Source organism: Triturus cristatus, chromosome 8 (assembly GCF_964204655.1).
Source record: "Triturus cristatus chromosome 8, aTriCri1.1, whole genome shotgun sequence".
NCBI lineage: Eukaryota > Metazoa > Chordata > Amphibia > Caudata > Salamandridae > Triturus > Triturus cristatus.
Genome location: NC_140591.1, coordinates 252,159,257 through 252,186,062, shown reverse-complemented (window position 1 = coordinate 252,186,062; position 26,806 = coordinate 252,159,257). Strand labels below are relative to the sequence as shown.

Below are 26,806 nucleotides of genomic sequence, written 5' to 3'. Positions count from 1 at the left end.
AGGGCGCCGGGTGCAGGGGTGCCTTTTGACGTCGGGAATCTTACCCTCTGGCTGATCGCGGTTGGGGTGGCACTTGGTTCTGAGGCTGCAGGCTTCCTCCGGGATGTCGAGGGGGGTCCTTGGGTGCCGGACTCGGGGTCACAGTCGCCGTGGGGTCGTCCTCAGGGTCTTTGTCCACTCCGGCACTGGCCAGGCTTGGCTGGTGCAGAGTGTGTTGGGTCCGCGGTTCCGGGCTGCTGCCAGGGGTTAAAAATAGGTTTCTTGAGTAGAGCCTCTACTCATGGGAGTCCCAGGGGCTTAGAGCCAAAAGGTAGCCAGGTCCTCCGGGGTTGGTGAGGTTGCTGGCCACGAGAGATGCCGCGCTGGTGCAGGTTCGAGAGTCGACAGGCCGGTAGGGCTGAGGCCTAAGCAGTTGGTGTCTTCTTCTCTTTTTAGCAGCTGCAGGGCAGGTCTTTGTTCTTCTTGCTCTTCTTGTAATTTTCTATCTGGAATCTAAGGAAGGAAGGTTCAGGGGGCCCCTAAATACTAGATTTAGGGGCGTTACAGGTAGGTGAAGGCCAGGGACCAATGGGTCCTTGTCCTGGGGTGGGTACACCCCCTATCCTGCCTCTCACCTGTGGGAGGGGGGCAGTAGCTTAATCCTGATAGGGTAGGGCCTCCCATCTTCAAGATGGCGAGAGCCCGGAGATGTGCTTCACCTCGCCTCCCCCACCTGAGGGGTGGGGTGGGCAGGCTGGCACATCCCCTGTCCTTGTATGGGGTTTCCGACCAAGCTTCCCGCCAGAGTGGGGGGTTGCAGTGGCCTGGGGAAACTCCAAATGGCGGCCTGCCTTTGAAGCTTCCCTTTGCTCATCCTGGGGGAGGAGATTTCTCACCTCACCCAGGATGTGCATTGTTGCAGGCCCGGGAGAGCAGGGGCTCTCCCACCCAGGGGTCCAGCAACGTGTCTGCTGTGTGGCAGCCTGGGCAGCCTCAGAGCAGACGTGGATTGTAAGTTAGCTGTAAGGGGGCATCTCTAAGATGCCCTCTGGGGTGCTTAGTACATTAAATCCTACACTGGCATCAGTGTGGGTTCAATGTGCTGAGAAGTTTGATACCAAACTTCCCAGGCTTCAGTGTTGCCAATATGGTGCTGTGGAGCTCGTGTTTGACAAGCTCTCAGCACCATGTACTCTTAAATGACAGCACTGCACTTACAGTGCCCAGGAATGGACCCGGGTACTGTAGGGGCACAGGGCTCCTGCTCCTGTGCCCACACCATAGGCGTAATGCACCCAGCTAGAGGGGTGGCTGACATATGCCTTGGCAGTGTAGGTGATGGGCATGGTACACAGTGATGTGTGCCATGTCGACTCTTTGTTTTGTCCTGCACCCAGACACTCAGCCTGCAAGGGCAGTGTGTGTGTAAGGGTACAGGGCCTCTGAGGGTGGCACAATGAGTGCTGCAGCCCTTAGAGGCCTTCCCTGGCCACAAGGCCCTGGGTACCTAGGGTACCATTTACTAGGGGCTGACATGTGGCTAGGGTTTGCCAATTTGGAGTTTGTGTGGTTTAAGGAAGGAACATAGGCCCTGGGCACCTGATTGGCAGGAACCCAGGGTACACTCAGTCAAAGTACATTCAGCAATTTAGCAAAAAGTGGGGGCATACCATGCAAGAAAGATGGCACTTTCTCACAAGAGACCCATCACTGACTATGTAGATTGGTCAACATGTTTCTAGCCTAACATTACCCTTAAAGAGGTGTAGTGGGCATTTACCAGGACCTTTTAGAGTCACTCTGCTATAAAATACAGTGATTAGGTATAAAATTGTAAAGGTACTGATACAAACAGTGGTTACCAAAGAGCAAAGACGATCCACCTCTTGGGGTGCATGTAAAGTAAAATGATACATCGTCATAACATTGTGCATTTGTAAGTACCCCGTCTCATTCCTATGTGATACCTTGATAGTGTGATTGCATTATAGGTGTACCTCAACTTAACTCTCATAGGGTTGGTTAATATCAAAGAGCTCCTACCATTTCAGGAGTTGTACCCCACATGAGGGGAGGGCACACTCTCCTCCCTGAGCCTTAATAGACAATGGGGACCCCATCCCTTGGGGCTGAGTTCCTTAGAAAAGGGGATGGGCCAAGTGGAGGGGGCACACAACCCCCCTCCGCAGCCTATTGTGGCCCCAGGGACCCCAGCCCCTGGGCTGGTCTTTATTTTGGGTGAGTTCCCCGGTAACAACCCAGGGTAAGTTGCAGGGTGCGGAAGGAGCCCAGGGCATCGGCGGCCTGAGCTAGCTCACCTGCATGCTGCAGGAGCTAGCATTGGACCAGCCCAACAGGAACTATGTGTGTTTCCATGCTTTCAAGAGCGTGGGAAGGGAAACAAATATCTGCTCCCACCCGGCTGGGGCATTTTAAAAGCCCCAGCCGAGTGACATTCCTGTAAAGAATCCCAGCTAACCATTGGCAACTGGATCTGGACTTTGATGTTGCCCTCTTCTTGATGCCCTGAGAGTTCTACGTGCTACGTCTGAGGTAGGTGGGGCCTTGGAAGTTTACTCCTGGGTTGTTTGGGCACCAAAAGACGTCTGGGAATTTTTCAAAACTTTTGCCCTAGAGTTTCAAGTGGATGACAATGAAAAGTATCCGACTGGCAGCTCTATGACATCAGATTTAATTTCAGGTTTGTCCAGTGTAGAGAAGAGTTTTTCCTTGGAAAAACGACAATATTCCCTTTCAGACTGGAACTTAAAAACATCTTTGAACTTACCTACTTCCAGGTACTAGCAGGACCAATTAACTTGGTAAATCCGATCCGCACTCCATCGGAGTTTGGGTAAGCCTCATATCGCAGCTAGGTTTTGTTCCACCATGACCATTTACTACCATTGGCGCTATTTTCACATTTAAATCTTTAGAAATACATATTTCCGGGTCCCCTTATTGGCTATTTGTCATTTTGGTGTCATTCTGCTTAGTAAAGTCTTCACTATTGTTATAAATTGGAGTAGGATTTTTATTGTGTTGTGTTTCAGACTTTAACTGTATTAGTACTTTTAAATGCTTTACACATTTTTGTTAATTTAAGTCTGTCTTCTCTGTGCCATAGCTACCAGTGTTTGAGCCAGGTTTAAATTATTGAAACCTTTTACTTGACCTAAAAGGATAGTGACTTTAATACTTGTGGTGGAGACCAATCTACACCAAGTAATAAACCACTTTTGAACATATTTCTAAGAACTAAATGGTAGAGAGATGTAGGAGATCTGGAGGATTTAATTTGAAAGAGGCAGTGATGCATTACATAGAAGTGTCTATGAAGGTTACTTTCAGATTAAGTCAATATAAGGTGCTCTTAAATGGTATATTTTACTTAATCAAGATTATGTGATGGGTCAGCCGTCTGGAAATAAATGCTTGAAGTGTGATGGAGAGGACTGAACTTTTATTCTATTTTATTTACACTATCTGGGGTGTACAGCGTTTCAAGTCTTTAATGAAGGGTTAAGAAAAACAATGGTTCTGGAATCATGAGAAGGGGATAGGAAATGTTGAAACTCTACAAAATATTACACTGGGGTTGGTGAAACCCAAAATGTTATGTGTTTATTGATATACAACCTATAACCTATTCTCTCTGGGTGGTAATGTCAATAGTTTTGATGGATAAATCAATTAACATATCACACTGACTGCATATACATGTTAAACTGTCACAATCAGTCTCATACTGCTAGCTAGAAGAATGCTTTTATTACTCAGATCAGCCCCTTTTTATATCCATATACATACTGCCACTGGTGTTTGGAGTACCAGGCCTTCACCAGACACAATTTTTTATTTTTGTAATACTCTTTTTAGGGGGCGCTAGAGGGCGCCGGACCAAGATGGCCGCACGAGAGTGAGGCTCCCGCCGGACCGGGCACATTCATGACCCTTTCCTGCCTCCTGACCGCACTATCCTGTGCCTCATCCTCACGGCTGTGACCGCTATGTCCTAGGCTACGCTCCGGTGCCAAACACTACTTAAAAGCCCTCCGGAGTGCCGAGATATCCGCTACGATTCCCCTGAGCGGAGTGGCGTGCCCTTCTGCGACCTGCACCTCATGGGGGAGACTATCTAATAGAGCCCGGTGCTTCGAGGCCTACGCGACGCCCGTGATTTCAGCCCCGTTGGACGGAGTGTGGTGCCGGACTGCCAGCGGCTGTCCCTGCCTGGGCGGCGTGATCTGCGAGCGGTGAGCGGGGAGCCCTCCGGGGTCGGGGCGTCTATGCCCGGGACTCGGGCCTGGACACGCCCTGCTCTGCCACGTGGGGCTTGGGTGCCGTGCTGTCCGCTGAGGCTTTCCCTGGGAGCAGAGACACTTGCTTGAGGCCTGACACCTGGCTGCGGAAGTACATTGAGGAGGCTGGTGCTGTGCGGCCTGCTTGTCGCGCTATGCTCCCCCCGGCCCGCGGGGCGGCCCGTGACGCCGGAATAGCTACCTTTGTCTGAGGTGACGGGAGGTGTGGCGAGATAGGATTTGGCCCCTCCGGGGACGAGGAGCACATAGAGCCTTTCATCCGGCCTTGCGCCTCTGGCTGGGACCTCCGCCCTGAACCCTGACCTGTGGGCTGCTGACCACGCCGAGGGCCGGGCCCCCCCCCCTGGACCTGCTGTTGAGGGCCGCCCTGGGGGGCTGCCGGGTTCGGGCGGCTCTTGGCCCGGACATTCCCCGCTGCCCTGAGGGAGCTCGTAGCAGCCTGCTGCGACCCGGCCTGGTCTGGCTCGGCGGCCCGTCCTCTGGGGGAGCGGTGTGCGGTCGTGCCGGGGCTGACCTCTGGGCTCTGGGGTCACCCTCGCCTTTCCTGATGAACATTCGACCAGCACGGAGACACATACGGCTGAAGGTACCGAGGGACCGGAGCGGTTGCTGTTGCCCCCCCCCTCCCCCCCCCCGCCGCTTGGGTGAGAGGCGGGGGCTGTGATCCTTCGATTGTCTGGCTGCGGGCCTGGGGCCGGGGCCGCTTGCGGTGGACTGCGCTGTGGGGCCGCTTGGAGCGGGAGGATCGCGATCCGGACACCCCCCCTCCCCCCCGTTGCCATTGGGACGCTGACTGCAGTCTACTGCGGGCCTGGGAGCGCTGCCTCGTGTGGTCCGGCTGGGGTGAGCCTGCTGGCCGTGGGACCCCCCTCTCTCCTCGACTTCGCTGGCTGTGGGGTGGGCGTGGAGGGTCGGATGCCCGGCGCCATGGGGCGCAAAGACGCTAAGCAGTCCAAATTGCCGTTTGAAACCCAAAAAGCCCCCACGTCGTCGCCCGAGCCTGGCCCCTCCGTCGCCGATCCTCCGGACGAGGACTGGAAGTCCCTCCTGCTGGGCTTGAAACAAAGCCTATCGACCATAGACTCCAAGATCGACAACATTACTACCAGGCTGGATGGAGTGGTTGCCAAACTGGACCAGCATGACGCCCGCATAAAGGAGACTGAGGACAGGATCTCCACGCTGGAAGACGGAGCCGCATCTGCAGGCCGGCATATGACACAAATGGACCGGCTTCTCAAAATAATCGCCGACAAGAACGAGGACCTAGAAGCGAGGTCCCGTCGCAACAACGTTCGCATCCTCGGCCTGGCGGAGACCACCAACACTGGGAGACTGGAGGTCTTCGTCGAGAACCTGGTGGCCGAACTGTTTGGCAGAGACTCCTTCTCCCCGCACCTCATAGTGGAGAGAGCCCACAGGTCCCTCGCGGCCCGTCCCCCTCCTGGCGCTCAGCCACGACCCATTATCGCACGTTTCCTCAACTATAGGGACCGGGACGTGGTGCTCAGACGCTCGAGAGAGATGGGAACTGTGAATTACTGCAATACTACGCTGTCCTTCTTCCCTGATTTCACCGCTTCTGTGCAGGAGGCTCGTCGGAAATTCACTGTAGTTAAGAAAAAATTGCAGTCCCGTGAGATTCCGTACGCGATGCTGTACCCCGCGAAGCTGAAAATCTCGCACCGTGGCAAACAACTGTTCTTCCAGCAGCCGCAGCAGGTGGAGGACTTCCTCAAACAACACAGTAGGGACTCGGCCAAAGAGGGCGCGGAGCCACGGCGCTCTCGGTCGTCCTCGCCGATGGAACGGCTGGACTGAGTGAATTGTGAGGATGCTCCCCTTGGCTTGGTATGTCGCCGTGGTCGGACTTGCCTGAATGGGCCACCGTCACTCCTGGTGAGGTACTTTTATGTTTATTCAACAACATGTCACTTGAACTATCGTTGTCACATTATGTGCCCGGTCGCCCACCTCCGTCCCATACTGGGGCCCTGGATTATGTCTGGGTCCTCGTGGGTGTAAGTAGGGAGGTGGATGGCAGGTCTGGCGCCCCTAGAGTTCGATCCCCCAATGGGCGCTCCCCATTACGCCCCTTTCCTCATCAAGGCAGGGGTGGTTACTGCTAATGTTCTGGTTGTTACGATGGGTTTGGTTGGGGGGGTAGGGGATGGGAGGGCAAAGTGTACCCGGCCAGTTGGGGTTGCCGGCGTGGGTGGGTTGCTGTTCCGACTTTCTCCGAGGTTTATTGATGGCTCCGGACAGGGTATGAACAGTCAAATGGGTTGGGTAAATAAGTGGGACCTAGGCTTGAAATGTTATGCTGAGTGCTATGTGCAATCCAGTCCTAAGTATACATGCCACACACACCTCCACCCGGGGGAATGGGGGACCTAACTGACACGCGCCCTGCGCCTAACTTTCGGCTGCTCTCCTGGAACGTACGCGGATTAAACGACACACGGAAGATGAGGCAAGTTTTGAGTTACTTGACCAGGCAGGGAGTGTCCGTTGCCATGCTCCAGGAGACACACTTGAAACCGGGAGGGACTCCCCCCTTTGCATCACGATGGGCGGATAGTAGGGTGTTCTCGTCTTACTCGAGCTATGCGAGGGGTGTTACTATCCTGGTGAGACGCGGGGTAGGGTTTATACTTGCGGGGGCCGAAGTAGATCCTGGCGGGAGGTACTGCATGGCATGGGGGACACTGCACTCACATACAATGCTGTTTGCGTGCTACTACGGCCCTAATACGGATGACCCGTCCGCGCTCCTCACTATGTGGGGCAGGATTCAGACCCTAGGAATATCGCACATTCTACTGGGGGGGGACTTCAACACTGCACTCAACCCTGCAATGGACAGATCACGCCCGCAGGCATCGCACTACACACACACACAGCGTGCGTTAGTAAACATAGTGGATGAGCACCACTTAGTCGACGCCTGGAGGCATTGCCACCCCACGCTCCGGCAGGGCACGCACTACTCCGCAGTGCATTCCTCCTGGGCACGTCTTGATTACATATTCCTTACGCCCGGCCTCTCTCCTTGGCTGGGCGAGGCGCTTCATCTCCCCCGCACATTCTCGGACCATTCCCCTGTCCTGCTGTCCATACGTATCCCCCTTGCGGTATCGCCGTACCTGAGCTGGCGCCTAAACCCCGCGCACCTCACGGACCCCGTGTTTCAGGCGGAATTAGAGCACGACATAAAAGATTTTTTTGAACGTAATATCGATTCCGTATCTAGCCTCGCTACTGTTTGGGAGGCGTTCAAAGTCACCGTAAGAGGTTGGTGCATAGCTAAGGGGGGGGGCGTCCTCAAGTCTCTGCGGGGAGATCTGCGCAGGCTGGAGAGCGAGCTGAGAGTGCTAGAGCGCGAAATGGAAGGGAACAAGCGGGGGCCTGACACTGCGGCGCGGCTCCGAGAGAAACTCAATGACTACACGGAAGCTGCTGCCAAAGAAAGCAAATTTCTGGGGCGACCCTTTGTCGCTAGGGTGTATGGAGAGGGTGACAGACCGGGCAAGGCGCTGGCCTCCGTGGTTCGCCCCCCAAGATACCATAACTACGTTTCCTCCCTGCTTGATGAACAAGGCACCCCACAGCGGGACCTTGCTGCCCAACTCAAAGTCCTCACAGACCACTACACTAAACTCTACACATCCCACAGGACTACACCGCTCGTACTGCATGAGTACCTTGACGACACTGCGCTCGCATGGCTGGGCCCCTCCCAGCAGAAGTTCCTTCATCACGAACTAGAACTAGACGAAATAACAGACGCCATAATGGCCATGAAGTCGGGCAAGGCGCCGGGATCTGACGGGCTGCCGGTTGACTTTTACAAGGCCTTCAAGCATGTGCTGGCCCCCATTCTAAAGCAGGTGTACTACTCTGCGTTGGAGGGGGGCGCCCTGCCGGCCACGATGCGGGAGGCACTCATAACGTCACTGTTGAAACCTGGTAAGTCACCGGACCACTGCGACTCGTACAGGCCCCTTTCGCTATTAAACACGGACGTTAAGATTTTGGCGAAGGTCCTAGCAACGCGCCTTAACCTCCTGATGGAGCGCCTCGTCCTCCCGGACCAGGCCGGGTTCGTTCCCAACCGCGCGACTTCCCACAACCTGCGCACGCTTCAGGCTGTGATGCAGGATATTGACCCTTCGAGCGAGGCGGCTGCGGTTTTCCTTGACGCCACCAAGGCGTTCGACTCCTTAGAGTGGGATTACCTTCTTGCCTTGTTGGAACGGATGGGCATGCCATTCAATTTCCTAGATTGGATACGGCTGCTGTACTGCCAACCTCGAGCTACGGTCCTGCTCAACGGCGCCCGCTCCCCCCCCTTCGCGATCCATAGGGGTACCCGACAGGGGTGCCCTCTCTCCCCGGTTCTGTTCGCAATCGCCATAGAGCCCCTTGCGGCCAAGCTTCGGCAACATCATAAACACCGCGCTCTCATTTATCCAGAGCGCCAACTACTCATTGCCCTATACGCAGACGACATGACTCTATATGTGCACAAGCCGCGGGAACACCTGAACCCTCTGTTGCGTGAAGTCACCAAATTCGGAGCCATCTCGGGGATACAAATCAACTGGGCAAAGTCGGCCCTGTTCCCCTTGACTGAGAACACCACGCAGTTTCCTCTAGATTACCCCCTGGTGTGGGAATCGGCCGAGATAAAGTACCTGGGCATTCAGGTGGCTAGGAATCGGGAGGCCCTGATTAGAGGCAACTACGGGACTGTCATTGACAAACTCACGGACAACATTACTCGGTGGATACGCCTCCCGCTGTCAATGGCGGGTCGCATCTCGCTGATAAAGATGGTGATTCTTCCCAAACTGTTGTACCTCTTCACCAACATACCGTATAGCCCTGGCGCATGTTTCTTTCGCACTCTTGACTCCCAGTTGTCGAGACTTATCTGGGGTGGGAAGCAGGCCAGACTTAGCCTGCGGACCCTCATGTTGCCATATCACCAGGGGGGGTTTGAGGTCCCCAATTTTCGGCGATATTATGACTGTGCACAGGGTCACTTCGCGGCCTACTGGTTCCACCCCCCTCCCTTTATGGCGCACTTGGCAGTAGAGGATGGATATATGAGGCCAGAGCAACCCTCCGGGTATTTATACACGACGGCACGCACGGAGCGTAGAGACCCCACCACGGTCGACTGCACGGTCAATGCCTGGAAACGATTGGCAGGATATATGGACGTGAAATTCCTATACTCACCCCGCATGGCTCTGGCGAATGATCCCAGATTGAGCGTCACTCGTGAGGAGATCGGCCGTAGGCTACTCACAAAACTCGCGATTCACACTTGGGGGGATTTATACCACCAGGGGAGTTTTCGCACGGCGACGCACTTCTTTGGGGACAACTCTCCCTCGGTTATGGATACCTTCATATATGTTAGACTTCGGCAAAATATCAGGGCTGTCACGCCTGATTTTCCGGGGGAACCGGACACCGTGGCGCCGTTACATGCTCTGTTGCAGAAGGGAATGCCGTCACACGTGGTCTCCATGCTGTATGGACACGCGCAGGCAGCTCCATCTCCCCCCCCCTCTTCGTGCACGCGCCAGCTGGGACACAGATCTGGGGGAGCCAATGTCTGATGATCAGTGGGAAGAAAGTTGCTCTCATACCAATGCGGTGACAGGCAATGCTCGTCTTAGGCTAGTTCACTTTAAATTTCTACACCGCCTCTACTTTACCCCCGCCAAACTGCACCGTCTCGGACTCCGTGAAAACGATCGCTGCTTACGATGCAGACGGCCAGGAGCAGGCTTCATGCACTTAGCATGGACGTGCCAGGCCGTGGCAGCCTATTGGGTAGCGGTGTTTGCTGCCATTTCTGACATGATCGGGGTAAACATTGAGCCCTGTCCTCGGATAGCGCTGCTGGGTCACTCTGACCCCGCTGTCAAAACACACCGGAAATTTTTCGCTTTGGGATTACTGCTGGCTAAGCGACACGTCGCGTGCCGGTGGGGACGGGGGCGAGCGCCCAAATTCAAAACCTGGCTGGACACGATGACAACTTGGCAGGAACAGCAGCATAGCTATGCAGACCTTTTACCGCACAAGTCGCGCCCTAGGGACCTTTGGAGCCCCCTGGCTGCGTACCTCCTTCGCTCACAGGTTCCAGGCGCATCCTCCGCTGATGCGCCAAGTGGCGCTGACGACTGACGTGGCCTGCTCCCCTCCCCTTCCTCAGACCTCTTGCTCCCCATGCACAAGGGCTTACGTCCCTAGTATGAATGTCAGGGCAGCATGGGTCCCGTGGAGCTCCCGCTGACACAGGTTAGTGGAGTGGCGGACCTTCCGCCCCCCCCCCCGGGGACTGGAACGCAGCGTAGTCCGCCCCCGGAATGGCATCACATACATGGCACTACAAGCAGATGATTCATGACGCGCTTCTCACTTGGGTCACTACCACTTCCTCCCAGAGCATTAGATAGGTCTGTGGGGCGTAGTGCGACGCGATGCTGCTTATCGACTGCATTTCAGGATGTACGGCAATGCCCTCACAGCACCACGCTTCACCCTTTGAACACCTCATACCGAGTATGGAGGGCTGCTTCTGGGAGGGACCAGTTCACAATGCACTTGTTTTGGGTTTGTTATTAAAGTTGAATGAAACCTCAGGTATTTCACGCTTGAATTCCGCTTGCCGGTATGCCTACTTACTACTGCATTCTCCAACAGCTTACCCTTCACCACTACGCGGCCGGCCCGACTGGGTTGTAGGCGACATGCTGTGTACTGTAGTTGTGCTTTTCAAACTGTGCTGCTTGATTCTTGCACTGCATTTTGTCGCTGCCGGCCTGTTACTTCAGGATGTAGGCGTGGAGCTGTGTATTACTCTTTCAGGATCAATAAAGGTTTTTGAAAAAAAAAAAAAAAAAAAAATACTCTTTTTATTAAAACCTATTGAATATTATGTACAATACAACCTTGTGCATCACTTCAGATCAGTGACAGGAGATTACAATTTAATACTGAACATCCCACCTACCGACCCCTCTCCTTCCCTCCCATTCAGGATTGCGTCATGTGTTTAACAAAGCTGGCCATGTCTTTGCTCTGAGGGGGAGGTGCAAATATTACCTCGATATGCATTCCATTTCCCCCCAAATCTTATCCCATTTTTTACGGCAACCTCTATTCGTATAGGCTGCTTGTTCTGCCAGCATACACCAATCAACATCCCGTTTCTATTCTACAATCATTGGTGGGTCTGGAACTCCCCATTTATGGGCAATATTACGCTTCGCAAGTGTAAAACCATTGGGCATCCCACAAATGATCCATACAGTTGGAGTCAGTGGTGTCCCAGATATTGAGGAGACATATCTTAGGAGATAGTGTTAGGGCTATTCCACTCACCTCACTCACAACTTGGTTCACCGCCTCCCAGTATATCTGTATCAAGGGTCATTCACAGAGTATGTGGTAGAGCCTACCCACCTCCCCGCATCTCCTTCTACAGTCTGTTGAACTACTGCGGCACATCTTGACCAATGTCGTGCATGTGATATATGTGCGGTGTGAAACTTTCAATTTACCAGTCACAACCTTGACGGTAAAGCCACCTCGCGTGGGGAGGATAGCGCATCACGCCAGTCTTCTTCCTCCAAGTCTCCCACGTCACTCTGCCAGCATGTATATAGGTGAGTCATCGGGTCTGGTGAGTTATTGATTATTTTCTGGTACGTGAGTGAAATTGCTTTACTCAGCATGGGATCTGCCAGTAATCGGTCTTCCAATGGGGTGGCCTCCGGGATCCCATCTAACTCTTTAGTTGCCTCCTGTAAGGCATGGCGTATTTGTAAGTATCGGAAGGTTTCGTCTATTGATAGTTTATACTTGTGTGAAAAACGTGTAATATTTTACTTGGCATAAGCGACAGCCTTGTTGGCTGTGGTGTCCATTTAAGTTTCCTTCGTAATTCTTTCATCTTTTCACTCTGCCTGTGCTATCTATTTTAGTTGACTTCCTAACTCAGCTAAAAGCAATGTGCGTGCTGAGAGTTTGTAGATGCCAGTACACCTGTTAACTGTCAATCATTTCTGCAGCCATAAGCACTCTAGCTCCCCCTCCCATTTTGCTGACTAAGTGGTTATTCAGCTGCCCTTGGTTGTTGAAAACTTTTTCAAAAACGTGTCCTTCCTATTTCTGTTTACATGCTTACACTGCAGAAAAACTGTATAAAAGCTCTGTGTTCTGTGACTTCAGTGTACTACCTCAGGCAGCACTTGAGAGTGCTGTGTGGATGTGGTCCCACTCATGAGTGATTAATAAACTTGTTATTTATTCCTACTCCAGTGCAGATCTCTACTTTGTTGGTTTTTGAACCCGTGGACAAAAGGGTGACCCTGCACCAGTGTACCCCTAAAAAGGTATATTTCCACACTCAATTTTCAATTCTACAAAGGTCAATATTCTACCTTTCTTTATCAGGTCGCTAACTTGTGATATTCCGATGATAACCCATTTATCGAACCCTTTACACCTACTTAAATTGCCCACTAAGGCAGCATGCCATAAGGGTTTCATTTGCATCAAATTATTACTTCAGCCACGCTTTGTAGTGGTAGTGTGCCATATGGCGACTGTGAGAGCAGTGGGCCCAGTAAGCTTGTGTCTATGCAATTTTGTGTATAGTGCCTCTCTGTACCCTCCGTGACCCATCAGCCATTTATCCATCCGACATGCTGGGTCCTGTTGTGTTCCATATACCCATTTGTTTATGATTGACAGGTGGGCGGCCCAGTAATAACATCGGATGTCCGATAGGGCAATTCTCCCATCATACCACCATGGACCAGTTTAGGCCCAGTCTTGTGTAATACACAAGACAGGGATACCGGCAGAAGACTTGACCTCAAATCGACCAATTTCCTTATTAACTGTCGAAGCCAAAATTCTCACAAAAATGTTGGCTAATAGATTGCTCCCTGTCATCACAAAGATGGTCCACCCGGACCAATCTGGGTTCATGCCTGGCCGCAACACAGCTATGAATCTATGCCAGCTAAATGGAATACTTGCTAGGAAACACACCGTTAGAGAGTGTGCGACCATACTTTCCTTGGACGCACGTGTGGCCTTCGATACAGTGGAGTGGCCATATATGTTAGCTGTCTTCAAACGTATGGACCTGGGAAAGGAATATCTCTATTGGGTTAAGCTCCTGTATGCTAAAACCGCTCGCTAAGGTGGTGGTGAATGGCCATGTGTCCACCACATTCACCCTGTGCCGTGGAATGAGACAGGGCTGCTCATTATCTCTCTGAATACTCGAGCCAAAATGGGCCTGGGGGTTTGTCCAGGTTTAGGTTTGCCTCCAGGCACTCGATGTGCATGTTCAATCGAAAAGTATTTGGAGAGAGTCTTAAGCTGGAGCTGCTGTGTGATTAGTTCCTCCACGAATACGTCTACTGCTTGGCCCTCCGCCTTCTCGGGAACCCCAATGATTTGCACGTTATTTTTCCTGGCCCTTCCTTCGTAGTCATCGAGTTGGTCTGCAAGTGCCCGGCTGGTATTCTGCATGTCCTGGACCTGTTTCTCTAAGCTATTGGAGGTGGTGGCCAGGCTCTAAGTTACTTCTTCAACTTCAGTCACAGTCATTCATTTTGTGAAAATCCGCCCGGATGAGGCCAACTTCAATGGAAATGGAATCAATACCTGATTCTAATCACGTGTGTACCGTTGTAACAGCAGTAAGAATGTCCTGTAGTGTGGGGTCCGTTTGCGCTGGAGGGGGGTCGCAGGTTATGCTTCGTGAAAGTTTAGAGGTTTGGTCATGCTTTGAAACTTAAAAGGCCTCTGACTTTATGTTAAACAATATACACACATGATCATATCAAGGAAGCGGCATAATGTAAATCTCATTCACTCAGCTAACCAATCAAAGAAATCCATGATGATTAAAGGCCCTGCCTAGTTTTTTTTTGCCATTATTACCTAATTCTAGAATTAGATTTTCTGTTTTATCAAATTACTTACAAAACTTGGTAGCCTTTGACAGTTTGTTTGCAGTCCCATCATAAACATTTAAGTTGTGATGTAAGTGTGGAAAGTCTCTAATATAAACATTAGAAGAAAAACATCTAACTTTCCACTTGGACGTTTATTGTATTTTGGTTTTTACTGCTGACCTGGCTGACATTAAAACGGCGTGCTTTACGAGTAATTCCTTCAGGTAATTTCGACGTACCTCTACTCGAAGTCCTCAGGAGATTCACCATGTCCAGCACCAAAGGAAACCATGGCTTACACCAACCCAAACTAGACAAGATATCATGGCTCAAGAATCAGGAGAGACCCAAGGTGCAAGTGGACACATAACTGGGAACCCGCGAGTTGAGTGACACAATCCAGTCTCCGGATTACAATGTAAGTAACACTTGGGCTGGGATCAGCATCTTGAAATTCAACTCCCTGAGGTCGAAGATCGGATGCAGACAACCATCCTTCTTGGGCACAAGGAAATAACAGAAGTCTCATTCCTGTCCTCTTTCCTGCTACGGTACTAACTCCCCTTCTCTTTTCAGAAGGAGTGCTGCCTTTTCTTGTTGAAGGTGGCAAGGTGATCTAGGGTGGGGAGGAAGGCAGTGGTTGAATGCAGGGTAGAGCCTGAAGACAGAAGGACACTTGCCCTCCTACAGGATCTGAATGCGGTTCGGGAAGATATCTAAGACTTCTTATCTTGGGGGAGGGGGGCAAGCGAGGAAGAGGAGAAGAAGGAGGAGGTTTGCTGGAGTGATCCACTGCACTTATCACTGCCTCTACCCTGTATTGTCAGCCAGAAGTGTCTAGGGCTTTTGCGTCCAAGCCTGATAGGGTTGCTCCTTCTGGAAGGAGAACCTTGTGGCGAATCCCCAAAAGTGGCAAAAAAAATCCTATTGACTTTTTGGGGTGGCAGTTGTTGAAGACCAAAAGAGTGGACGGCTGCCTTGCTGGAATTGAATCTTTCCAGGGTGGCATCAGATTTGTCCACAAATAGCTGAGTTCTGTCAAAGGGTAGGTCATTCAAATTAGACTATAAATCCGATGAAAAGCTGGAGGTGTGAAGCCTGGGGCTGACAACACTGTTCCCGCGCAGAATGGCGCAATTGGAATAAACATTGGAATGCCAAAAGGTGCTCCTGGTCCTGGGGAAGGAGGATGCTGCCACTGATGAATCCAAGAGGAATGACGTCGGCACCTGTGGCATCGAGAAAGACAGTGTCAGCGCCGGTGGAGTTGGATCACAGATTGCATCTGTCTGGGCACAGGCAGAGAGCCGCCTGGAGCAGTGTCAAATAGCTCCACCATTATCAACTCTATCTCCGAGGAAGAAAATTCTGTGGGAGCTTGGGGTCGTTTGAAAGATATACCTCTTGCAGAGCATTTCATATGCTTTCTGTGTTTTCGTTCCTGACGAATGGGAGGAAGGAGACCTGGAACGAGGTCTTGATCTTTTACAACTTCCCTTGTCTTCACGGACCTGGGCCATTAACAGTTTGGCCTCTTTTTCCTTTTCAGCTTTTGGATGCAACTAAGGTAGGATTCACAGAAGAGGGAATCATGGGAGGGATTTAAGGCCGTCATTTGTGGGGAATGCATCTCTAAGCAGTCTGGCGTCTTACGGTCTATTCTCGGCACTCTAGATAAATTAGAGTTGGGGATTAAGGCTCTGGATTCGTCCCACTTCCGGGACCCGAACCCTGATACGCTTGCTCAGATCTGGGGGAAGCTCACCGGCTTCGCTGATGAGGCCAACAGAGAGCTCGAATTTCTGGGCAGGGAGGCGCGGGCACGCCGCTTCAGTGAGGGTGAATGCCCCAGAAAGACCCTTGCCAACCTTCTCCGCTCGCCTCACGCTGCTTCCTATATCACCGCCCTCCAGGACGGAGGCCCTGACAGAACCACCTACCCTATGGATATCAAGGCGTGTTTCACAGAATTGTACTCACAACTTTACACGCCTGGGACTGTGCCCCCACACGAGGTTCCCGATCAATATTTCGATACTCTTCAGCTCCTCTGGCTTGGCAACCCTTACCGGGATTTCCTTGATGAGCCCTTCTCCAAAGAAGAAATCCTTGCTACGAATAATGGCATGCCTGGGGATAAGGCCCCCGGTTTGGACGGCCTGCCAGCATCTTTTTATAAGTCGTTCACGCCCCTCCTGGTCCCGCACCTTGCTGCCATGTATAACGAATCTTTCGAGAACGGCCAGTTACCTCCTTCACTCTGCGAGGCACTACTCACACTACTTCTAGTACTATACGGATAACAAGATCTTTGCCAAGCTCCTTACCTCTCGCCTTCTTCCCCTCATGCCGCTCATCGCTCGCACGGACCAGTCCGGATTCATTCCTGGCCGTGCGACCTCCCATAACCTTCAGACCATATCCTCCGTCCTCCATCAAATTAATCCCAAGCTCCTGGCAGAAGATGCCCTGCTTGACGCCACTAAAGCCTTTGATACCCAAGAGTGGCCCTTCCACTTTTATCTCCTCCCCCGCTTGGGCTTCAGCCCGGTCTTCATACGCAAAATACTACTTCTTTACACCCTCCCCACTGCCCGCCTCCGGATTAACGGTCAAATATCAGTGCCCATCTCCATCGTGAGAGGTACCAGGCAGGTGTGTCTGCTGTCACCCATGCTTTTCGCCATCGCCATGGAACCCCTCGCTGCTAGGTTCCGACAGCATCACACCCAGAGTGGTCTCGGCTTCGCGGCCCATGTTCTTGTCATTTCTATGTATGCGGACGACATCACACTCTATGTCCGCAACCCTCAAGAGAATCTCAGCCCTCTGGTCCGCGAGGTGATACGGTTTGGGGGCTACACCGGCATCCAGGTGAACTGGAACAAGTCAGTACTTTCCCCCTTACTGATGCCACGGTCCCCTTCACTCCGGACTACCCCTTTGTGTGGGTGACGGGTCCAACAAGATACTTAGACATCTGGTTGAGTAGGGACATAGACGCACTTTGGAGAGCTAATTTTGGCCGTGCTGTGGACTGTTTTGAGTCCAAGATTCCCCTTTGGCATAAGCTACCCTTGTCGCTGGTAGGCCGCATAGCCATCACCAAGATGGTGGTGCTTCCAAAGTTTTTATATTTATTCGTCAATATTCCCATCCCCCTCACTGCCCACATTTTTCACAAGGTATGCTCATTGCTCATCACTCTGGTCTGGGCCGGTCAACAGCCCGAATTGCATATAATATCCTTACCCTCCCGATGTCGTGCGGTGGTCTTGGTGCCCCTGATTTTCAACTCTATGCCCTTAGTGCCCAAGCCAGTTTTCTCCATTTCTGGCTCCACCCCACTCCTTTTCAGCCGCATGTTGCAGTGGAAGCTGACCTTGCTGCCCCATGGCCGCTTACAACCGCCTTGTTTGCCCCAGCGAAACTCCCTTGCACCGAGATTGACACAGTGGAGACTCTGCGCTGGGCCTGGGATGGGCTCCGTAGACTCTCCGGCTCCAGCATGCTCTCCGCGAATGCCATGCCTATTGCACATCATCCATCTTTTCCTCACCTTCAGTCATCTGGGGTGGTTAAGCACGCAACCTGCTTGGGGCTTTCCACAGTGTCGGATCTCTACCTTGGAGACACTTTGTTCACTCTTGCTCCCGATTCTGGCCTCATGGACACTCTGCTTTACTACCAACTAAGGGCTATTTGCAGGGAGCTTCATTCATCGTTCCCTCAGCCTCCTTCCTTGATGGCTACTCTTGACTTCCTTTACACATCCTCCTCCCAGTGAAAGCTAGTCACCAAGATGTATGCCCTTGCTTTGGCAGCATTTCCCATCTCTACAGCCCGGGCGCAAGTGGCGTGGAGTGAGGATCTGGGTGTCGAATTTTCTCAAGAAGATTGGCTTTATTGTTGCAATCAGATTAAGCACCTATACCCCAATTACTGCCTGCGCCTTATCCACTTTAAGTATTTGCATAGGCTTTACCGAACTCCAGCCGAGCTGCATAAGATGGGACTTATCCCCAATGACAGATGTCCGCGATGCTCCGCTCCTGCGGCAGACTTCTCCCACCTCGACTGGCTGTCCCCACATATCTCCGTATACGGGTGCGAGGTGTGTGCCACTATTTCTGAGATCACCTCGTTGCTGGTCCAGCCTGACCCTCTACTTTGCCTTTTAGGCTTTGTGAAATTTTACCCAGATGCTACGCGCCGCTTGACTGCAATGCTTCTAGTCTTTGCGCGGCGTAGGGTCTCCATGTGCTGGGGTCGTAGGCCTATACCTAAGGTTGACACTTGGTTTGAGGATGCTTCTCGGTGTCAGACACTCCTGTCCGAATTCTGGGACCTAATGCCGACCAAATCCCGCCCAATTGAAATATGGGGTCCACATGTATCTTATCTCTCAAGTCGTGCTTCTCAGTCTCCTGCGACCTCCCCCTCACTCCCAGCCGGCATTACGCCCACGGCGACCGCCGGTGATGGTCAGTGAGCTGCTGGCTCCCCGCTCACCCTCCCTCCTGCCCCTCTTGCCTCCGTCCCCTATTCGATGGGCCTCTCCCCATAGCTTACACCACATCCCCAGCGCCGCCACTACATTTTCTTCTTTGTATCGTCATTATGTTGTTACGCGTATGAGATAACCTCTGCTACATAATACTGAATGCTCGTATGTACTGCTCTGATATAGTGAGATTTTGTAACCATGATGTGCATATTTGTCAATGAAGCTTTTTGAAAAATAAAAACAAAAAAAATAAAAATCCAGTCACTTGAACCATTTGTGACACAGGAAAAGATGGCTGTTCCCAAACGCAACTTCTCAACATTTCTTCTTAGAGTCATTATTATATATAAATTATATTTGTAAGACTTCATGCGGATGAGCCAAAGGATCTTACTCACGACTGTCACTGGTATTAGAATAGCCCTGCATCAACTCTTCTTCCATGTCATCATACCTTAAAGGTGGTCTTCTTCCTCTTCTTCTTCTTTTTTTGTGGCGGATGTCCTTGTGGTCATTTCAATCAGTGAGCAAACCAACTGAGGAGGAATAGTAGACACCAAACAAATAGTTGGCAGTATAGTGGCTAAAGTTATTGATATTTTCCTGGTCAATGAGGTCACCATTGCTGGTACCATTGATAGTGGTTGCTCTGTTGTCGTGATTATTACTGTCACTTTCATTTTTAACCTGTATGTCATTTATGGAAATGTTATAATTAGCGGGCGACTTGTCTGCAGCAGTTTTATCGCCCTTGATGGTATCTGGTTCATTGTTGATGGGATCTTAGCCATCAATCAGGACCTGGTCCTCCCTGACTGGCTCTTGGCTGTCAAAGGAGGAGGGCAGCAAATTGCTTGGCATAACAGCTTAGGTTCACACAGATATATTATGCTAGATGCAGTACATGAATACAATCACTTTCATTTACACATACATTTGAAGTGTGTTTGCTAAGGGTTGGTACAGCCAGTGCACAGACAGTGTTTAGTATCTCTGGACCCGTGTTACTGGATTTTTGTCCTTCATCAGCAGAGAGTAACAGGTTAGTTTGGGGGTGTTTGTAATGCTGCTCACTGTCACTCAGGTGAAGTACCACTCCAGAGTGCAGGTGCACTCATCTGTGTTGTCGTTGATGGGATATTTGTCGTTGTCGACTGTATCTTGGTCATCATTGATTGGGTCCTAGGCATCATGAACAAAGGGGGCTGACTAAAGACCCAATTTATATTTTGGTGGATGGCTCATTGTTCCGCCTGGGGGAAGGAGTAGATTGATGGAGGGACTGCCGCCAAATTTATAAATGACCGTCAAGCTGGTGGTAATTTATAAAGCATTGTCAAGAAACAAAGTCATGGCTGTTCCTGTCAATGCTCTTCGTTGTTTGCTACAGGGCTCCAGTAACATGACAGACAAAACAGTATTCTTTTTTATTTTCAACAAGAAAATCCTGAAACTGAATTCTCTTTTTTTAAATAGAAAAATAAATGCCCCTCTTACCATGGGAGTCATCTCCCATGGTGGTGTGACATTATGATTGTTTTTTTCTGCCCTTGCCTGGTGGTGGCCAACAGTCAAGGAAATGGCCTGTAAGAAATTGAGTTGCTGGTTGAGGGGAGGGAAAACCCTAATCAAACAGAAACCACAATGCTTGTCAGGGTAAAGTCACAAGCAACACCAAATTAAACTGTGCTCAACACCCTGGGCTGCAAGGTCGATGGAGAGACCTTTCACTAAAAGAAACTTCACAGCAAAGGTTTGCGCTGCGCAGTAGAGGGGATGCGTCGGTTCTTCTGGGTCCACAGATGGGCTGGCAGAACACTTTCAGGCCCACTTTCAAGGGTTCAAAACGTAGGTGGCGCCACTTGGCTGAGTAGGACTCACAGGTGGCAGAGTCCAGGTGCTGGATCCAAGGTTGTTGGAGCCTTCGTCCCTGAGGCTGTAGTCAGGAGGCCAGCTAACTAGCCCATGCAGTCACTCTGTGGCTTTGGATTCAACAGATGCAGGTCCAGTCCTTCTTACCCAGGCAAGAAGGAGGCAGGTCAGCATAGCAGGGAAATAGTCATTCAGAGCAAAGGTCCAGCAGAGTGGCAATACTTTCAGCAGAACAGCAGTCATTCTTCCTGGCGGAGTATCCACAGATTCAGAGGTGTACTGAGGCTGGTGTCGGAGGTCCAATACTTATACCGGGGCCTTCCTTTCAAGTGGGAGAAGCTTCTAGGCGTTTCCTTTTTCAGTCCACAGGCTCCCTACCTTCCCTGCCCTGGCTCCAGGTTAACTACAAGGAGTGTGTAGCCCTTTGTGTGGAGACACACTGTTGGAGGGATGGCAACTGCAGGACACTCCGAGACCTCTTTGAGGGAGATATCATGAAGTCCTTTGAACAATGCAAGGCAGACTACCAGCTCCCAGATATTGTAATACTATCCTGAGGTTATTAGTCCGTGCACACCTTTGGAGAAACTTGTCTGGGCTTACGAAGCAGCCTTATATACAACACATATCATACACTTCAACACTCTACACCTGCTCACATTCACACTTACCAGTCTAAATGGTGCACCACCACTCAGAAAGACATTACGCCCAAACAATGGGAGACATTATGGCGGGACATACCCAAAACTTATCGTAGTCTCTCTCTATGGGAAATGGCATATAAACTGATTTTTCAATGGTATGCCACGCTGACTCACCTCTCCACCATCTACCCAGGCACCCCTTCCCTCTGCTGGTGCTGTAAGGAGGCAATTGGAGACTTCTGCCATATCTGGTGGTCCTGCTGCCTTAACACCACTTACGGGAAAGAGATCTTGGGCCACATCAAAACTATTGTGGGCTACCCTCCTCTTATTTCTTGATTATCCTGGGTATCCAACCCCGGCCGTAGAAAAAATGACCAATGATGACTGGAAGCTTATTAGTTACCTGCTCCTAGCACTACGGTGACTCGTGGCACCAGCATGGAAACAGGCAAACCTCCCTCCCTTCAATGGGACAATGGTTTACCCACATTTTAGGTTTGGAACAGGTCTACCACATCTAAACTAAAACGGAGACTAAACTCCAATATGTTTGGCGCCCCTTGATCCATTACCATTCCTGTATAGAGTTCACATGTTTTAACCCACCAAAGCTCCGAACGCTCTCGCTCTTTGATCGATTCTGATATTAACGCCTTCCCGTATTACAAAAACCGCTGCTGCTCGAACAGGAGAACTGTGCTTCCTACACTATGCCATGTTACTGCTCCTACATTTGCGCCTGTCACAGAAATCTTTGACCTCTAGTTGATGTTTATACCTTTGTTATGCGATTTGTGTTCCTTCCCTTCTGTAATGCGATATAATGTATCTTACAACTTTGTGTACTGGGCATGTCAGACATTGCCTCTGCATCACCTGGACTGGCTATATGATGAGCATATGGCCCCTGCTTGGTTTCTAATAAGACTGTGCATTACACCTGCTTGTATATGTTGGCTCTGCCATGTATATGTTTTACTCCTCTGAAATACAATAAGCAGAAGCTGAGTAAAAACAAAAATTAAGAGACAAAGAAATAACATCAAAGTCAATGGAAATGTGTTCATTTTTTCACATTGCTTGACTCCACACATTTAGCATAAGCAAACTCGTTTTTAAAGATTGAAATATTGTTTAGAAATGTTTCAGGATTGGCCTGTCAGCAAAGGACATATTTGAGAAACGTGATAATGAGGAAAATCCTGTGCTGGAGAATTTACAATGTCTTGGATATACATTGGAAAAGTAGAAAAACTAGGGCATCCTTAAGCAAAGATATAACTAAAACTTTTTCACAGTTTGTCACTGCAGAACTCAAAGATCCATTTCACGAATGGATGAGACCCTGGAATTCATGGCTTCTGCGTTGATTGCTAAGGTGGCAAGAAGTCCCAGATGTAAAGCTGAATATTCATGGTTAAACACCTATTGGCCATAAGTGAAATAACTCACTCGACACATACTGGCCATAACGGACATAACTTACCAACTAATGAGAAAATGCATTTAAAACTATGAACTACACGAACAATATGCACAAAAGAATATTAAGTATAAAACAAAACCAACCTTGAATCGATCCAAGACTGCTGCTAACCTCCTAAACAGATCTTCTGCTTTGCTAAAAACTGTGATGAAACCATTAGCATTTCTTTCAGTCATTACAGTGTAAATTGGTTCTTCGCCAGGTTCACTGACTCCTTTGAACTGATTTGGAATAGAAATAAACTTCTTCATATCTCTGTAATATTTAGCTCGTACTTCTTCAAACGGAGGCTTAAATTGCAATCGTCCTTGTCTGGAAAATAAATGATACCATATAAATCACAAACTTTTTCTTCAGCATCATTAACTGCATTGTTAGAAATAGGAGGAATATCTTACTTAAAGGTTATATCAATGTTAATTTCCAGTAAATTTTCATTCAGTGCCTCCAAGCCCATCTGATACTGATGCTCTAGTGCTTTGTAAAGCTGATGGTTCCAGTGTTGCCTCCAAGCCCTCATATCACCTGAGCGGAATCCCTAGAAAACAGCATGGAAAGGTTGCTAGTAGAACTATGCAGTTACTGTCTCACATATACAGCATTAAAAGAAAAAACAATTAAGAGTAAGATACGTAAGTGTTTCAGAAGAATGGTTTAGTCCTCTGAGGGCTTAAGGCAATTTGAGTCCTCAAAATGTGTGGAGTTGCAGACTTTATTGGCATGTGCGTGTCAGTACGGACGAGTCAACGGCCACAACAGGCAGGGACATGCTTAAGACACTTACACGCAGCATGGGAACATGTTTAACAATGTAGAAAAAATGACCCATTCAATAAGAGAGGTCGGTTTGCATCTTCAACATAGAATAATACACCTGCTAATAGCTAGCTCGTCCACTTTATATATGTCCAGTGTCTAAAAGGCTGAAAGAGCGGAAGTGATCTTTCGATGTAGCCTCATATTGAGGGCATCTGCAGACCTTCTGAACACTAGAATAACACAATGCCGAAAACCTGCCGCTCGACAGCGCAAGCAGAATGAATATTAAATATACAACACAAAAGCAAAAAAAAGGACAGTCACAGCAGTAAATGTGTTGTAAATTTCACTGTAGAAATAGGAAAACAGGAATAAACAGGAAACAAGAAGTACAGTGCAGAATAATAATACCATACTATACGCCACATCCAATCAAGTCCTATTCATGACATCCCCCACATGCAAAAATGTATCGGTTATAGGACACAAATCATAAGCAAGGGGCTATAGGGGGTATCACCTCTATCTTTTCTTCAATTTACAACTTTCACACGCAGAATTCACTCTCAGTAAAAAGAGGTCAAACACTAACAGTAACAAGTTCCAGTTCTCAAGGTTAAATTTCCATTGTGATGCTGATTATAACAGTTTGTTTTCTCATGTAGATTATCACTAAATTTAATTTACCGTTTTAGGCCATTAGGTCAGGCCTTTGTGATACTTTACTACATACTCATTGAATGCCCATGACTTCTCTTCACCTCTCTTCATTTAGATGTAAAGAGCACAGAACTTATTTTTGACTCAATAGATAACACTGGAGGTTGGAAGGATAGAGAAACGTACTTACAAAGGGAAATAACTTTCTTTGCAAGAGGGTAAAAAACACAAATGAACCATCATTAGATATGGGAGAATATTACACTTGGCATCAACCCACATTGGCATAAATAGTGACCGAGATTGGCAGAGTCAAACCTTTCCATGTTCACAGATTCAGGAATCCCACTGACTAGGACCCCCACAAAAGACTGCAAGGAATTGTGGGAACCAGTAGCTCAAGATGACAAACATGTGCATGTGCTCCTCTGGACATGAAACTTACTTCCATTGCAGAATACAAGTAACAGAATGGGAATCCATACTCTGAAATTGTATGTTTCTAGTTTATTGTATGGGACGGCACTACAATCAAGATATGCATACTAAAACAATATAGGTCTGGAAAGGATCTATCATGAGATTCCACAGAGTAGAGGGGTGGAAATAGGCTGTGATGGACGTACATGTCGTACAGTCTACAGAAAAAGATTTTTTGCTCATGCTTCCATCATGTGAAAAATTGCTGAAGTCCTCTACCAGCAAATGTTTCATTGAACTACACATCTGAACATCTTCAAAAGAAAATGAACCTACAGTTGATGCTCCACCTAAGTCACAAGATTTGGAAAGATTAGACCTGCATGTCTCAAATATAGTTTCCAAACCAGTTTTCCCCAAAGAAATAGTTTGCAACATCAAGAAAAAATACATGCATCCCAAATGTGATCTGCCTGAGAGTGACGCCTTTCGTTTGAGTGAGAACGCATATCAAATAGTGACACTAGAACAGGAGGCACTGACAATGTGAGGCTGCTACGTTTTTTACCAGTGAGGCATATACAAGAACAATTGATTTCTCTTCCGTAATGTTCTTTCTGATGGATACAGAGCCTATCCCTGATTCCTTCTATGAAGTTTCTCCCAGAGGCCAGAATGGATCCTGCATTTATTTTAGCTATGATAATTCACTTGCATCAGGTGACACAGCGCAGCAACATTTGTGGATTCGAAAATCTTTACCAGAAGTGACATAAAAGGCCCATGTCAGGAACCAATGACGCCAGTGATGTCCATTCCACCAGCTTTTCCTGCACCAGCAGTGAGGCTGAGGACACAGATCGTGTAGCCACACTAGCACAACAATCAAATCGAACCATACCATCAAGAAAAGAGGTGGGACGGTGATAAGAAATATCAGAGAGAATGTTCTGTAATATAAGTAACTTGTTGTTATGATCATTGCTCATCAGTAAACTACTTTCTCAACCACCGACTCAGCGAAAGAAGAATGGCTAAGGACCATGTTATTAGTAAATAAGACACCACATATATAACCATAAACAATTCTGTAAAACTTTAACAACATGGCGATATCTCCAAAGCATCTAGACTGGAACAAAGGAAAGTAAACAAAGAGAGGGCAGGTAGAGTGGTGTGATGGGGAAAAAAGACAGAATAAATCAAAGGCGGAAATGTGAGGAGAGAAGCATTTCCAAACAAACAACCTTCTAAAAAAACACCTCTTGCTTCCATACCGTCAACAGAAAGGCAAATTCAAGTAATGAAACTCTTTCAATGATGAGGCCTTTGTAGCAATCGATCTCTAAGGAAGGGTCATAGGAAAAACAATTACAGTGCCACCCACTGCCATCCTTACCGTATTGTCACCTCTCAGAGACCTATGACATACTCTGTGCATAGTTTAACATCTATGGCTTCCTAAAGAGATAAAAGGTCTCTCAAAAAGGAGCACCTCACCTCAAGCAGCGGTAGTCCGCAGTTGCTGGGGCGGGGCAGAAAAAGAACAGAAACTGCCCTCTTAGCATTTTAAAAACCTCAATCTTATCCTCCAAAGTGCACAATGTGTCAGCCACTCTCTCTCTCTGAAACTCCCATTCCCCAACAGTAGTTTAAACTCTCCTCCTTCTGGACTACTGCACTTTCTCCGGTTTTTTCCCTTAGAGAGCCCAGACTCCAAACATCTCTCTCTGTCCCCTGGCAAGATTCTTCACTGCCATCAAATCAGTTGAGTCAGATTCACCAGATTATCTGCTTCGAAGGTTGGAAAAAACTTTGTTTTGCCTTATGTTGTACCTTCTCCAACATTTCAGCAGCCAGCACCTTGTGATTTTTGTTTATTTTTTTTATTCAGATTATTATTGAACAGTTGGCACTTAGCATATAATACACGATAAAGTGATGACAATCTTCGGTAGATACCAGTTATAATCCAAGAGAAATACAGTTATACCATAGGATTCTATGTGACAGTTGTTACTGCCTCGACCCCTCCGAGTCCCGTGAGTGTAAACAGAGTGTAGGTGTGCCCGCCTCAGTGTGGTATTTAAATCAGTCACTGTCATCTGATTCTTGTTCAGGCGGGGGAGCTTCACATATATCACCCCGGT

The 26,806-nt window shown here is 49.2% G+C and overlaps 1 protein-coding gene across 1 annotated transcript in view; it reads right to left on the bottom strand.

Moving 5' to 3' along the window:
* DYNC2H1 (dynein cytoplasmic 2 heavy chain 1) overlaps window positions 1-26,806 on the bottom strand; it is a 1,714,832-nt gene that overhangs the window by 1,425,078 nt on the left and 262,948 nt on the right. The window contains exons 16-17 of the mRNA XM_085621461.1: window positions 23,216-23,355; window positions 22,901-23,129 (exon numbers count right to left, since the gene is read on the bottom strand). Of these exons, the coding sequence (XP_085477587.1) occupies window positions 22,901-23,129; window positions 23,216-23,355 (369 nt within the window). The remainder of the gene's footprint in view (window positions 1-22,900; window positions 23,130-23,215; window positions 23,356-26,806) is intronic.